The sequence below is a fragment of the Alligator sinensis genome, unplaced genomic scaffold (genome assembly GCF_000455745.1).
Source record: "Alligator sinensis unplaced genomic scaffold, ASM45574v1 scaffold787_1, whole genome shotgun sequence".
Lineage (NCBI taxonomy): Eukaryota > Metazoa > Chordata > Crocodylia > Alligatoridae > Alligator > Alligator sinensis.
In genome coordinates this window covers 3,253,373-3,267,250 of record NW_005841911.1, presented here as the reverse complement: position 1 = coordinate 3,267,250, position 13,878 = coordinate 3,253,373, and the positions used below count along the sequence as shown (strand labels likewise).

At 39.3% G+C, this 13,878-nt stretch overlaps 1 protein-coding gene across 7 annotated transcripts in view; it reads left to right on the top strand.

The window, feature by feature from the left end:
* The window catches only part of MECOM (MDS1 and EVI1 complex locus), a 505,030-nt gene that overhangs the window by 485,212 nt on the left and 5,940 nt on the right, over nucleotides 1-13,878 (top strand). For all 7 annotated transcript variants that reach the window (XM_025198049.1, XM_025198048.1, XM_014517494.2 and 4 more), the window contains 4 exons: nucleotides 2,857-3,023; nucleotides 4,396-4,473; nucleotides 7,401-7,570; nucleotides 10,043-10,187. In XM_025198049.1, the coding sequence (XP_025053834.1) occupies nucleotides 2,857-3,023; nucleotides 4,396-4,473; nucleotides 7,401-7,570; nucleotides 10,043-10,187 (560 nt within the window). The remainder of the gene's footprint in view (nucleotides 1-2,856; nucleotides 3,024-4,395; nucleotides 4,474-7,400; nucleotides 7,571-10,042; nucleotides 10,188-13,878) is intronic.

Genomic DNA, 13,878 nt, shown 5'->3' with positions numbered 1-13,878 from the left:
TTTGCGTAACATGCATGGAAAGAGGCTAAGAGCTTCCCTTTCCCTCACTTTTATCCCAGTTTTATTTCAGGGCTGGCTGCCTGTGAAGCATAGGAAAAGAAAAAAGCCACTCATTTTCATTCAGCCATTATTATCCTTAAGAATGTACCATTTTTTGGTTACTGGGAGCCACATCTGCTGCTAAACTGATTAAATTCTACTGACCTCAGTGGTACTGCATTGATTTACACACACCAGGAATGTAGTCCCAAAGACGTAATATTGTCTCTTACTGCTGTGTGTGGTTTGCAAGGCATAGAAACCATGTAAGGTAACGACAGTGATCATTCTTAAAAAATAAGCAATAGTAATTACTCCAGCTGGGCACATATTTTTAAAAGCAACCGTTGCCTTTAAAATAATTGGACGTACTTTTACTTTCTATAGTTAAGAAACTAAGGACGTCATCTTGACCTCCTGCTGAGTGTGTAGATAGGGGTAATCTTGCTGCCATCCATGCAGCTACGTGGTAGGACAGTGCAGAATCAGATGCCACAGCTGAAGATAATATAATGATAATAAGCATGACTAACCCATTTTAAATGAGAAGGGGAAAACAGTTTCTTTAATATATTACTGGAAGGAGCCATGTACGTGAAAAATGGTGATCCAAAAATGATTTAAAACCACTAGATAATGAAACTGACTTGAATATTAAATATGCATAAATAAAACATTTATTATCCTCTCAATTTACTTATTATTCTTCACCATAAATATGTGCTATCATAACCCATGCACTGTCTTGTCACTGCTAATCAGCCTGAAGGCCAAAGGTCATTTTTCATTCAAGCCATTTATTCTTTGCAATAGTAAAATATCAGAATGATTTCTTGTCGGGAACAATTAGAAGGAATTAAAGGCAGCAGAAATAGTATCATAAAAGTTTTAAGAATTGATCCTGAGTAAAGAACAATATGAAACGTTATAAAAATAAATATATGGTAATGTCGAGCTGTATGGCTTGATAATGACATTGCTCTGCTGGGACAGAATTACCTCCTATCCCAGCAGCATCATCATTACATATCTCAGGCCTGTGATCAGTACATGTCAAAATCCTTCATATTGACAAATGTGCTGTCCACTTGCATCTGTGGAGAATGTTTTAGCAGCTGAGTGATTATGAATCAAACCCCAGAGCTTACAGCCCCTACTGCCTCCCAATGCTTTCACATTTGTCGCCTGACAAGTAAATGTATCTTGACTTCCCTCTGAGATTTTTTTGCACCATGTTTGATGAAAGACATTTGGCAAATTGGCAGTGGTACCCTGTACATTGCAATTTGTAGTGAGCATTAGGAGTCTGAGCATGAAATGAGAGGGCAGGCTACAGGCTAAAGGGAAAAAAACCCTCAAACCCAGAGCTAACCAGAACATGAATAGTCATTTCAAAAAACAAGCAGGCAATATTTTTTTTTGAAACAAAACCATCAGAAACAAACCAATCTCTTCATAGACCTTAGAGAATGTGACACAAAAATATTCTCTTTCTTGAATATAACTTTATAAATACAGTAGGGCATAATAGAAAATAGTCTCCTCTTACAAGGTGAGCCACATTCTCCTCTTCCTTGCTCCAATGTAAATCAGTAGCATTTCCTCTGAAGTCAGTGGAATTACCACATTAGGAAAGAGAAGGGAGAATTCATGGAAAGAGGGTTAAAATCTATTACCCTCGCTCAGGGTTCAGATGCCAAAATGTTCTGTGGCAATCACTTCAAGCTGTGCACTGTTGCCAAAATTGTTGCAAGTGGCTAACGATTCAGAGTAATTTGGGGATTTTCCAAAGTCTTGGGGAACATTATTGTATGTTTAATGGATAGAGTTGGGATCATCACACCAGCCAGCGTATGAGATAAGAACAGTTAAGGGGGGGGGGGGGGGGAATCCAAAAGTAGTTCAAAACAAACAGGAAAAAGAAGTAAAGATTGATAAGAGATCACAGTAGGTATCAGTTGCTGTTGAAGGGTAAGTGATATTTCAGGCATGTATGCGCCTGCAGTCTGAGACAGGCTTTGCCCTTGTTTAGACTGGAGTGAAGTCGGTGAGATTCAGTGGAACTCTAGCTTTATAACATGCAACTCAGAACAGAATTCAGTTCATCATCTTCAGCAGCACTTCCCTCCACCTGCCACAGAGACTTTACTGTAAGAGCCACTTTCTCCAAATGATCATTTTGGATCATATTTTTGTCGTAGGTGCATATAGGGTCAAATCCTGTTCCCACTGAAATCCTTGGCAAATCCCAGGTTGATTTAATTAGAAACAGGATGTGACCTCTACCACCTGATTTAAGTGGAGATATCTTATTATTTTCCCTAGAACAATCCAGAGTATAGAATTTGCCTTATGCAGAGTTTTCAAGTTATGAGACTTGAAACAATAATATTAATGTAGGAGAAAAGTGTAAGAATCTAAAATGCAAATAAATAAATAAGTCAATCAATGAATTAGAATTTGAATATAAATAGTTTTATAAACGTTCCCTCCACTGAGTTTCAAACTTGCATGGAATTAATTATTTGTTAGCGTGTACGGAGATCAGGAAACATGAGCTGCTAGATGAACAGGCTTTATCATGTACTGTCAGCATCTGCACAGCTGCTGAGTGATCTACAGTCAACAGAAGACATTTACATTATTAAAACTTTAGTAACACAGTTCACCATTATTTTGTCCTACTTGGCTAGAAAAAAATAGTTTTCTTCAGCCATTATTACACACAATCTTTTTTTTTAATGGCATGCTTTGCATTCAGGATTATCTTTGCAGAAAAAAAATGACTTCACTGTGATGTTTGTTTTTCTTTTACAGATGTCAGCTATCGAAAACATGGCCGAAAAGCTAGAGAGTTTTAGTGCCCTGAAACCAGAAGCCAGTGAACTCATACAATCTGTCCCGTCCATGTTCAACTTCAGAGCCCCTCCAAGTGCCCTCCCAGAAAACCTTCTCAGAAAGGGCAAGGAACGCTATACCTGCAGGTAATTGCAAAACTAATCATGACAGGCTCTCCTAACATCTCTCTGCTTTCAAAAGGGTCTACTGTTTACTTTGGAAATTACTCCTGATTGGATGATTAATAGAGATCATGGTAGGTCTATAGTATTTCAAAGTGCCCTTTAGTCAGTGAAACATGGAAACTGTGTTTTGTTTTGGTTTTTGTTATTGTACAAGGAATTTGTCCTGTATCATCCTAGTTTGATGAATGAGGCTGAAAACATTACAAAAACAAGCGTGTTTCCATATTTCCTCATCACCTTGTTACTAATAATTGTGCTTTCATTATTAATGTTTTCTGTTCATAAGCTACAGGATTGTTTTTCTCAGACCTCTGCCTTTAATTTCAAAAGAGATCTTTCAGAAAGTATATGAATTATTAAAACATATATGTTCCACCTTAACGAAAGTGATATCTTAGCAGTCATTGCGAGTATGATTGAATAGGAATCTTGTAAAAGAGAGCAGGATCTGACTCATGGATCTGTTTGGGACTTGTATAGCCTAGTATAAAATAATAAATTGCACATTAAAAATACAGGGTTTAATGCTGAAAAACTTAGAAAGTCTGTCTCGTATACTGTAACTATATTTCATATTAACTTCATGGGGAGTGGAAAGCACTTATTGCCATGCAAGACAGGGCTGAAGGTGCTGAATGTAACTATTCCAATCATGCTGTTTTTTGGAACATTACTAAGGAGTACTAGTGGGGTTTTATTGTTGTTATAGCTCTCAGGGAATTGAGAGAATGATTTTCAAATTGCAGCATTTAAGTTCTTATACCATCTCCAGAATGTTCTGGCTTTTGACTTTGGCATATCAGTTTATCTGATCTTTTTGAAAACATGTCACCTTCTTTCAAGACAAGTTGTTATAGAAACATACCTTGATGGATTAGGTCTTTGCATCTTGTCTGATCTGATCCTATTCAGTGCACAGAATGATGTCACATTTGCTGACACGTAGAATGAGCTGAAAGATTTGAAGTCCGCTTACATCAAACCAGAATTCCCAGCCTTTAATAGCAGATTTTCATGCTTCAAAAACGTGAACGTGACAGAATGGAATTAATAAGTTTAGAATTTTTGGACAGTCATTAAAACTAAAGTCTGCTTTCATAAATTGCTTGCGTATGCGCAAGAAATTCCAGCCAGTTTCAGCAATTCAGGCTTCATTCATAAGGTTATTTATATTTGTCGGATGCCTTGATTGAAATTTTTAAATGCCAAAGAAATACCAATACCATACAGGATTTATTAAATTAAGGCTGTACATCTGGTTCACGATTGCAGCTCAGAGTGAAATGAAGTCAGCTGCGGTTATTCTGTCTTATAAACTATTTTCTAATCACAGATACTGTGGTAAGATTTTCCCAAGATCTGCAAACCTAACACGTCACCTGAGGACGCACACTGGAGAACAGCCCTACAGGTATAATAAACCCTGCCCTGTGTTTGTAGTCATGAGCATAATGCGATGGTTAACGTATGGGGCATAGTGGTTAAAGCAGGAAAACGGGAATTCAGTATTTCTGTTATTTGTTTCCAGTTCTAGCCGTGATTCATTACAAACCCATTGAAATGAACAGGAATCTTTCCATGGATTTCAATAGATTTTGGATCAAGTCCTCAGCGTGGTTGAGAAGAGATTTTTTTAAAGCTGCCTCAAGGGGTTTGAAGAACTCTATTTATTTCAATGGGAATTGTGTAATTGTCAAGGTGCCTTTGGAAATCTCTCTGACTCAGTTCCTCTGTTTGAAAAACAATAGGTGGCATTACTTGCAACAGGAGGGCTGTGAGGAGCAGTCTGCCTATGAGGTGCTTTGGGATTTCAAGTGAAATTTATAGACCCTTGTCTTCCTAAGTGAAATGCATCACACTGGCATTATTATTATTATTAGGAAATGTTTATAGTTTTGCTCACAATATTGTCTGTTGGTCTGTGTGCACAATGTGCTGATATAGGACATTTGTTATTTCCTCTTTGTATACATGAAATGTGAAATGCGTTAGCTAATATATTTAGAAAATAAACCAGAATGAAAAACCTACACTCTTTGTCCTGATCTAGACACTCCACTCCAGAGACAGATGTATCACACGCAGTTATATAGTGTTTTGGACATGCTTGCCTAAAGGGACAAGGAGAGATTTTGGTCATAGCTTGGAAAATATTTGAGGTGAAAACACAATTATAACATTACAGCAACAACTTCCTTCCCAAATTCCATCCCCACCTCACATGCTTGTATATCTCACATGCATGGATTTGGATTTGAAGCTGGTGGGATACAAATTACAGTAGAAATCCAGGATAACATTATTATTGCAGAACTCACCCACAATAATTGAATCCCAGATAAATGAAATCCTCTTCTACCAGGAACTGAGAGTCACACTTTCCAGTGACTGCAGTGGGTATCTAAGGGGTGCAGGCCATTAGTAGTAGTAGTAGTTAGAGACATAGAAGGTGGGATTTTCAAAAGCACTCAGCGTTGGCATAATACTGCTTTGTTGATGTCATTAGTAAAAGAGTGAGTCCAGTGTTGGGAGCTGGAGGAAAAACCTGACGTTTAAGGATGGAATTTTCAAAAGTGAGCAAGTTAACAGCATTGAGTCCCCTGATTCTGAGTGGAGCTCGTGCACCTAAATCACTTTCACACTTTTGAAAATATTAAAGAAGCTCAACAATAGTATTTTTTAAAATATTTAACAATATACTTAATTCAGATGCTCTTTACGTTCTACTGATTTTCAAAACGGCATGGTTTCAAAGCTTTGATTATACTAATTTATTCCTGGTCTAATAGGAATTCTTTTGAAAGTGTTAAATTACCCAAACTATATCTAGGTTTCTCTCTTGTTGACAAACGTGGTAGTTATGCACATATAGAAATAAGAACTGAAGCTTTAGTTTATTGAAAATGAAATAGTCATTGAAAATCAGTTGGAATGAAGCCAGTTCATTTTTCAATAAAACAAATTTGTAAATTTTATAACCTGAAAAGAGCAGAAAAAGTTCCTTGTTTGTGATGAAACCTTTTTTTTCCCCCCTGGGAATCTCTTGGGGAAACAGGATTCATGTCTAATTTTATCCATGACTAAAGAGGTATCTTGAAGCGTGTTTTGCTTGTCCACTGCGTAAAAGCCAGAAACAATTAGTGGCAAAATGGACAATTTCTGCACTGAAAAAATTGACATCATTGATAGTGTGAGAGAGATGTTTTGAAGTAGAGGAGAAGATTGAACAACTGGAGTGATGAAGAGTGTTGGCTAGTTGCCAGCAAGAGAATTTGGAATAGTTATAGTATGTCTTAGTAATGGCTTAAAGAGCAATACAGTAAAGGCTTTAGGGACTCCAAATCACTACAGAGTATGAAAATTGATGCCTCTGGTACCAGAGTGATAGACTAAACTACTCACATTGGCACAATATTAAAGATTTGGACTGTTTATTGCTCGGTTTTGGAAGATAACCGAATTTCCTCTGGGATTAGCAATCAAGCAAGCTAATTCCCCAAGAAAAGATTTAATCACACAGCATAATTTTGAATAGAAAAAATGGCCTTTTTTACCTTATTTGAACATTAGAAGGAATTTGTTTCATGTTTTTTCTCCCTCCCAAAACTGTTTAATTGTATTGTATTGGCAGCACATGAAACAACAGTTATTGCTCTACTGTTTTCAAACTACTCCATTTTGCATGCAATACTTCAAAAAATGGGAATCAATTACCCTAACTAATTTTATGCAATTAAATCTGAAATATGCTCCTTCTTAAATGCAGTACTTACATTTTTAAGAGACAAGGTAGACTGAAACTGAAACATCAGCTGTGTGGATAACACCTAAATTATAACAGCCTAATCTTGCAGGTGTTCAAGTAAAACGCCCTCTTATTTTAGGGGAATTTTACCTGTATGAGGACAGCATAATTAATCTAATACTAGGAATTATCATAAAAAGATGCTGAAAGCCTCTAGGGCCTAAGTCTGTAAGGTGCTGAGCATCTTCTAGAGTCAGCAATGGAAGTTAAGGTTACTTAGCACTTCACTGAATTGCACCACTGGATCTGATTCAGTGGAGTTCCACCAGCATAAAGTCACTTTAAGTCAGTTCTGTCATCAAATGCAGTGTCCAGTGAGATTGAATCAATGCCTGCCATCAAATCTTTAAAAAGAAAAGCAAAGAAACAGAGGGAAAGCAAGGAAAAGAAAAGAAAAGGTTTCAGATGGAGAACATGTTAGAATTTGAAGTCTGAAGTTTGTTTTGGACAATTTTTCTGGATGCCTGTCACTTTCTATTCTAATTATCTTTCCAGCTACTAATAAACCCTTTTTTCCCACACATTTTTTTTAGATGCAAATACTGTGACAGGTCCTTTAGCATATCTTCTAACCTGCAGAGGCACGTCCGTAACATCCACAATAAGGAGAAGCCATTCAAATGTCACTTATGTGACAGGTGTTTTGGTCAACAAACCAATCTAGACAGACATCTAAAAAAGCATGAGAATGGGAACATGTCTGGTATGTAATCTTTCTCCCTTTCCATTGCCCCGTAAATGTTTTCAGTGTTAACAGACAATAGCCTTCTGCTCATTTTCAAAGCTGCCTTTGTAAAGTATGCAACCTTTGTTCTAAGCTTTTGGGTGAAATTTTGGAAAATACCTGAGAGCACAAGAACATCGAGGCGACAGTGATATTCAAGGTGCTTTTGAAAATCCCAGCACAGATTTTTTTTTCCTTAGTAGCTAATTACAGGTTTATGGTTTTTCTCAAATCAATTTTGACATATTTGGACTGGGCCTGCCCAAGCATCTTCGCTCCACTTCCATGGTCATACTGCTACCAATGAAAGCTTGGACCTTAGACTTTTCTGGGTGCATCTCCTAAAATGTTTTGAGTTTCAGCAGCATGTTTGCTTTGTCTTTCCCTTGCTCCCCACCCCCTTCAGCCCCCCCAAATTACAAACTGAACTAGAATTCCCACCTAACCAAGGGCATCACACTGGAGGATTATATGGGTCACAAAGGGAGTGGCTGGCTAGCAGGTACCTGCAGGGTTTTAGAAGTCCCTGTTTGCATTCTTTTTAATTCATTATCTGCCTAACTGAAATAATTGAGCTCATGCAACAGATACATCTAATAAATAATAATAATATATTGAATGCAGAGGTTGAGGTTTTTTTCCTGGATGTGCTTGATAGCTTGCAATGTGTTATCTTTGGGTGTGATATGAATGTAGTCCTCTGTAATTATGTCAATGATACTGCATGCTTAAAACCAAGTTACAGAAGTAGTAGGTAAAAATATGTCCCACTTATTCAGTGGAATACCTGGTTTAATATCAGCATTTATTTTTTGAAAGTACTGATGGTACAGGGTGGCAGGAAAGAAAGACATTGAAATATACTGTTGGTAAGGACAATTTATTAACATAAGCCAGTGAAACAGCATCAAGCTTACAAGCAGGGATTGTGGTGACCATAAGGTGTGAATCCTACCAAAAGCCCATTATGCAGGGCATTATGTTGAAATCCTATGCAAAAAAATTGACCCATTATGCAGGGCATTATGTTGAAATCCTACCCAAAAAAATTGCCCCTGCCTGCACTTTTAATCTGTGCTGAATAATCAGACAAATTAGCAATTCTTCTTTCTTAGACCCGTTTCTAGCTATGTTTGGGGTGGGCAGGTAAGTAATTAGGGCAGCTGCCCCACTAAACTCAGGGCTTGGAAGGCACTTGATTAAACCCAACCAGTTTTGAGGAACTGCTGACCAACAGCAGTTTACTTAAAGATCTTGGGTCTCTCCATTATTCAGTTAGGTACATCATCAGGCTTCAATAAGATGGTTACCGCTAGTCATAATGGACATTTATAGATGTGCTCAGGGATGGGGGGAGGGCGCTTTAATTAGAGCAGCATTCAGAGCCACTCTGATTAAAGCATCCAGACCGCCACAAGTGTCAGCGTCCCCACACTGAAAAATGATGGCAGAGGTGCTTTAACTAAAGCTTGTCAAACCTTCATCATGCAGATGCTGATACACGTGATGCTGGAGTCTGCTGAAGCACGGTAATTAGCAAGCTACAGCAGACTCAATTAATTGCACCAAAGCAGCCTCTTTGCACATGTATAGGCGCCCAAGAAGTCTTGTTTTGGACAAGATGGTGAACATCAGCACTATTTTTCTGATGTTCAAAAGAAGGGACTTGGGAGTCAGGACTGACTCTTTTTGGTCTACCTGTCACTGACTCACTATGTGCCACTGGGAAAGTCATTTAAGACTAGAAAAAGGCCAGAAAAAGTTATGTTGTCATACAAAAAATATTTTAAAAATGTTCTTGTTTTGTATTCATCCATAACCAAGAAGGTTTTCCCCAAAAATGAGAGATGTCTACCGCAGGATATATAGGTGAACAGTATGCTCAAAATGGATGTGGGAGACCAAGTTCAAGTCTCTGTCTGAACTAGACAAAGTAGGAACTTGAACCTGGATCTCTCTCATTCCAGAAGACTGTCCTGGTCACCCAGTTATTAGGTATACTGGAGTGGAGTCTCTTGTTCTCTCCTGGACCTTGGAATCCTTAAAAAAACTTAAACTGATACAATCTTATGAAAAATTTGCTTTCACAGAGCAATATTTTCCACTATCTTAACACAGATTTCTGGCCACCTCTACTTACAAACCAGCGCTATTCTTATTGGAGTTAATAGGAATTTTGCAATAGACTTCAATGGAAACAAGGATTTCTCTATATTTCAGCTGAGCATACTGTAAAATGGGAATGATACTTAGACATAATTTGTGTTTGGAAGCACTTTAACTTGACGACCAAAAAGTGATGTATGCACAAACCTACAAAGTATTATGGTTATTGTTACAAAGATCTGTCTTAGGATTTTGTATTGGAAACCATCTTAACCAGGATGATCATTAATTTTTCAGTTGAAATAACTCCTCAAAAACTGATACTTTATTTTGCCTTCTTTAAAGGTACTGCAACATCCTCACCTCACTCAGAACTCGAAAGCACAGGGGCAATTCTAGACGACAAAGAGGATTCTTACTTCACAGAAATTCGGAATTTCATTGGGAACAGCAACCACAGTAACCAATCCCCTAGAAATTCAGAAGAGAGGTAAGATTCAACTATTCTGACTTCTCAAGGGGACACTGTCCTTTTCCCAGTTGACTTTCTAAATACTGATACACACTGGGTGTGTCTACACCCACGTGCATTAGATCCAGGAGTAGTTTACATGCAAGTAGACTACTCGTGAGTAAATGCTCCTGGGCAGGTGTCTACATGTGTAGGGGAATGAGAGCAGATTTGCTGTTAATGGCAGCAAACTGGTCTTGTTTCGTGGGGCCCTGAAATAGGCCCCTGCCACCACCAGGGGGAGCTTTAAGCTTCCCCTGGGTGCTAGCCCAGGAACTGGCAGGGAACTGGCCAGGGCTTGGACACTACTCCTTGCACCCCGGGGTGGGGGGTAAGGGGGCATTGCTTGCTGTCAGGGCAGGGACAATATCCCTCCACCCCAGCAGCAGGGAGTTCCCAGCCCTGGCTCCCTGATCAGGGTAGGGGACTTAGGAAGAGCTGCAGGAAAGGTGCAGGTGGCTGGGACCTGACCCCCCCTGCAGCTCTTACCAACACCCGTGCCTTGATCGCCTGATTGGGGCATGGGGCTGGGACCTGCCCCTGACCAGGACAGGTCCCAGCCCCTGTTCCACAATCATGGGGTGAGGGCTAAAGAGTTTGTTCCCTACTCAGCTCCATGATTGCAGAGCTAGATGGGGAACAGGCTCCCCAGTCCCTACCAACAGGGAGCTCCCAGTGCCAGCTCCGTGGTCACGGGGCCAGTGCTGGGAGATAAGGATCACCCAGCCCCCACTCCCCAATTGCTATCTCAGAGTGGGGTGAGGGCTTGGAACTCCGTGCTGCCAGGGCAGGGGGACATGTCCCCACCAGGGCACCAGTGGCAGAGCCTGCCCCAGCAGCAGGCAGCTCCCATGGGCAGATAGCAATTGCCCACCTCCTGGTTGCTGGCTGACCAGGAGCAGATTTGCTCCCGGTCAGGCATCTACATGAGCGCTACTGCACAGTTAGTAATCGCAAGTAAATTTGCTACTTGCATTTGCAGGTAGCAAATTTATTCATGAGTAACAAGGCTTACTGTTCAGTAAGCATGTGTAGACGCACATGCTTACTGCCTAGTAAACATCACTACTGTACTGTAAAGCGTCTCATGTAGACACGCCCACTGTGAAAGAAAGTCGGTTGTGTTAAATAGGAAGTGATTTAGTAAGCTGGCTGCAAAGCTACACAGTTTTGCAAAGTAGGTATGTTGATTCAATCCTTCATGTATAAACAAAATACTGGAGACAAAAGACTATGTTCTAAACAGAGTCAAAAGCACTGGCTGACGGTAGATAGCAAAATCCAGTGTATACCAGGCATTGACACACATCTATACCATCTTTTTAACAAGGGGTCCATCTTTTATCAGTGTTTCAGTATTTAAACCCCCAACACACCAATATGTAGATCTATTGAAGTCTAGTATAGCCTGTTTCCCATTTTAAATTTGTAGAAATTAATAGGTCTCAGTACCATTTACAATGAAAATGGAGAGGATTAGAGAGAATGTTGTAACCTGAAAATCTAGGTATATTAACTAAACTAACTAACAAACTTAGCAAAGTAAATCTATTTCTTAAAAAACAAACACAAGAACCTAACTAAGGGCACTTATACACATGATGAACCTCTGCTCTGACATGTGCTAATTAGCACACATTGGAGCAGACTTGATTAACTGAGTCTGCTGGAACATGCTAATTAGCACACTCCAGCAGCCTCCGCTTCATGTGTATTCAGCATTCCCGCATTTAAAAAGGGCACCTTAACTAAAGCTTGTCAAACAAATTTTAGTTAAAGCGTCCCCACCACCATTTTGAAGTGCAGGACACTGAATAAACATGTCATGGCGGGCACTTTAATTAGAGCGGCTTTCAAAGCAGCTTTAATTAAAGTGCTCCCCACTTTGTTTCGGAGCACATATACAGACATCCTAAATGTCTAACTTGGTTCTAGGCAAAGTGCTACTGGCACCAAATTAGTGATTTCTCTGTCCGTATGAGAGGAATTGTTTCTGACAGGATATAGTTTAAACAGGATATAGTTTACATGTACACGTTTGAATTTTTGTTAACTAACAGACGAAATAGGATTTAAAGAATTTTCAGCTAATGTAAAATATAGCTAAGGTAAAGGTTTTGAGATCTTGTGCACTTTTGTTTCTAATGTCTGTTACCTGGAGCATACGTGTGCACCCTATTCAGAGGTATGAAGTACGGTGAAGGGTACAACTGTGTTGATTTCTTTCAGTTAATTTGTATCATATTATCTACATTAGAATTTTTTTACTACTAGTGACGGTTTTCATCCCCTATTTACATTTTTTATTTATCTTTATGCTGGAACCAAGTGGTAGACATAACACAAATGTTCCTGCAGGCAACTGAATAAATTATTACATGCATATTCAAATTTCATTCCATCTTGATTGGCAAAGAGGTTTTTTTGGGTTTTTTTGCACATCTGGTCTCAACATGTCCTTCAACAGGAAGTTAGTAAAGAGAAAAGGTTGATGGGTCATACAGTGTTTCCTTTCTAAATTTGGCACTTCAGACTACCTTTGATGGATATTTTATCCTTGGCAAATTACTGCATTTGAAAGCATAATTAGAGAATCTGTTTTCTTAATCATATGGCTTTCGTTACTTTGGTTTTAGTCCATTTCCCTTTCATTTCTAACAGTCTTGATCTAGCATAACTAGCAAGTTGGCAGCCTGATCCTTGATTAGTAATTTCTTATGTCTGTCCAAAACATATTATCATCAAACGTAGATAAAAGATGATAAAGATATCCATTCTTTGACAATATTTGAATAATTACCCCCCCGCCCTTTTTTAGTTAAGCTTTTTGAATCAGTGCCAGCTCAGTGTTTTTGACATTGCATTGCAAAGAGATCTTCTCCTAATTTTTTAATAGGCTGTCATATCTGAGGGGCAATTAGCTGATGATAATTTACTGTAGAATATTGACCTGTGTGGACATGTTGGAGCCCTTTTTTATACGCCGTGAAGGCCACTTTTTCAGGGCGTGCATTGTCATAGCTTTCCTACCATAGTTTTAGATGATTTAGCTGACAGATGATTTTCTGGACAAAACTAGAAATAGATGAAATCTTACTTGTTTTAAAGAGGGGCAGAGTGATATGGTAACTTCTAGTGAACTACAGATTTAAGTTAGTTACTCTTCCTAAGGCAGGGGCAGGCAATTATTTTGGGCGGAGGGCCACTTACCAAGTTTTGGCAAGCTGTCGAGGGCCACATGGGTAGGCCCGCCCCCTGGTCGCCATCTTGTGACCAGCAGTCCCACCCCCTAACCCCTGACCTTTGCCACCAGAAGTTCCCTCCTCTTTCCCCCAGAAGTACTCCTTTCAGCAAGGGGTTTTGCCATCTCAGAACCAGAAAAATACTAAATTATCTTCTAAAAAGTGATCATCTACAACATTCATTAATTTGATGTCAGAAAATATTTTTGTCCTGATTTACATGTGTTTGTGTAGTGTATGCAGAGTTGACTGCATGATAGCTTAAAATGAAGTCTTATTTTTGTATATTGTGAGGGGTGGGTATAGGTTTGTGGGGGTTGTGGGTGTGTGCCTATGTGGGGTGTGGGTGGGTATTGGGGGATGTGCCTGGGGTTTGTGTATGGCAGTGTGAGGGGGGGCGTAGATGCATGTGTATGGAGGGGGCTGCG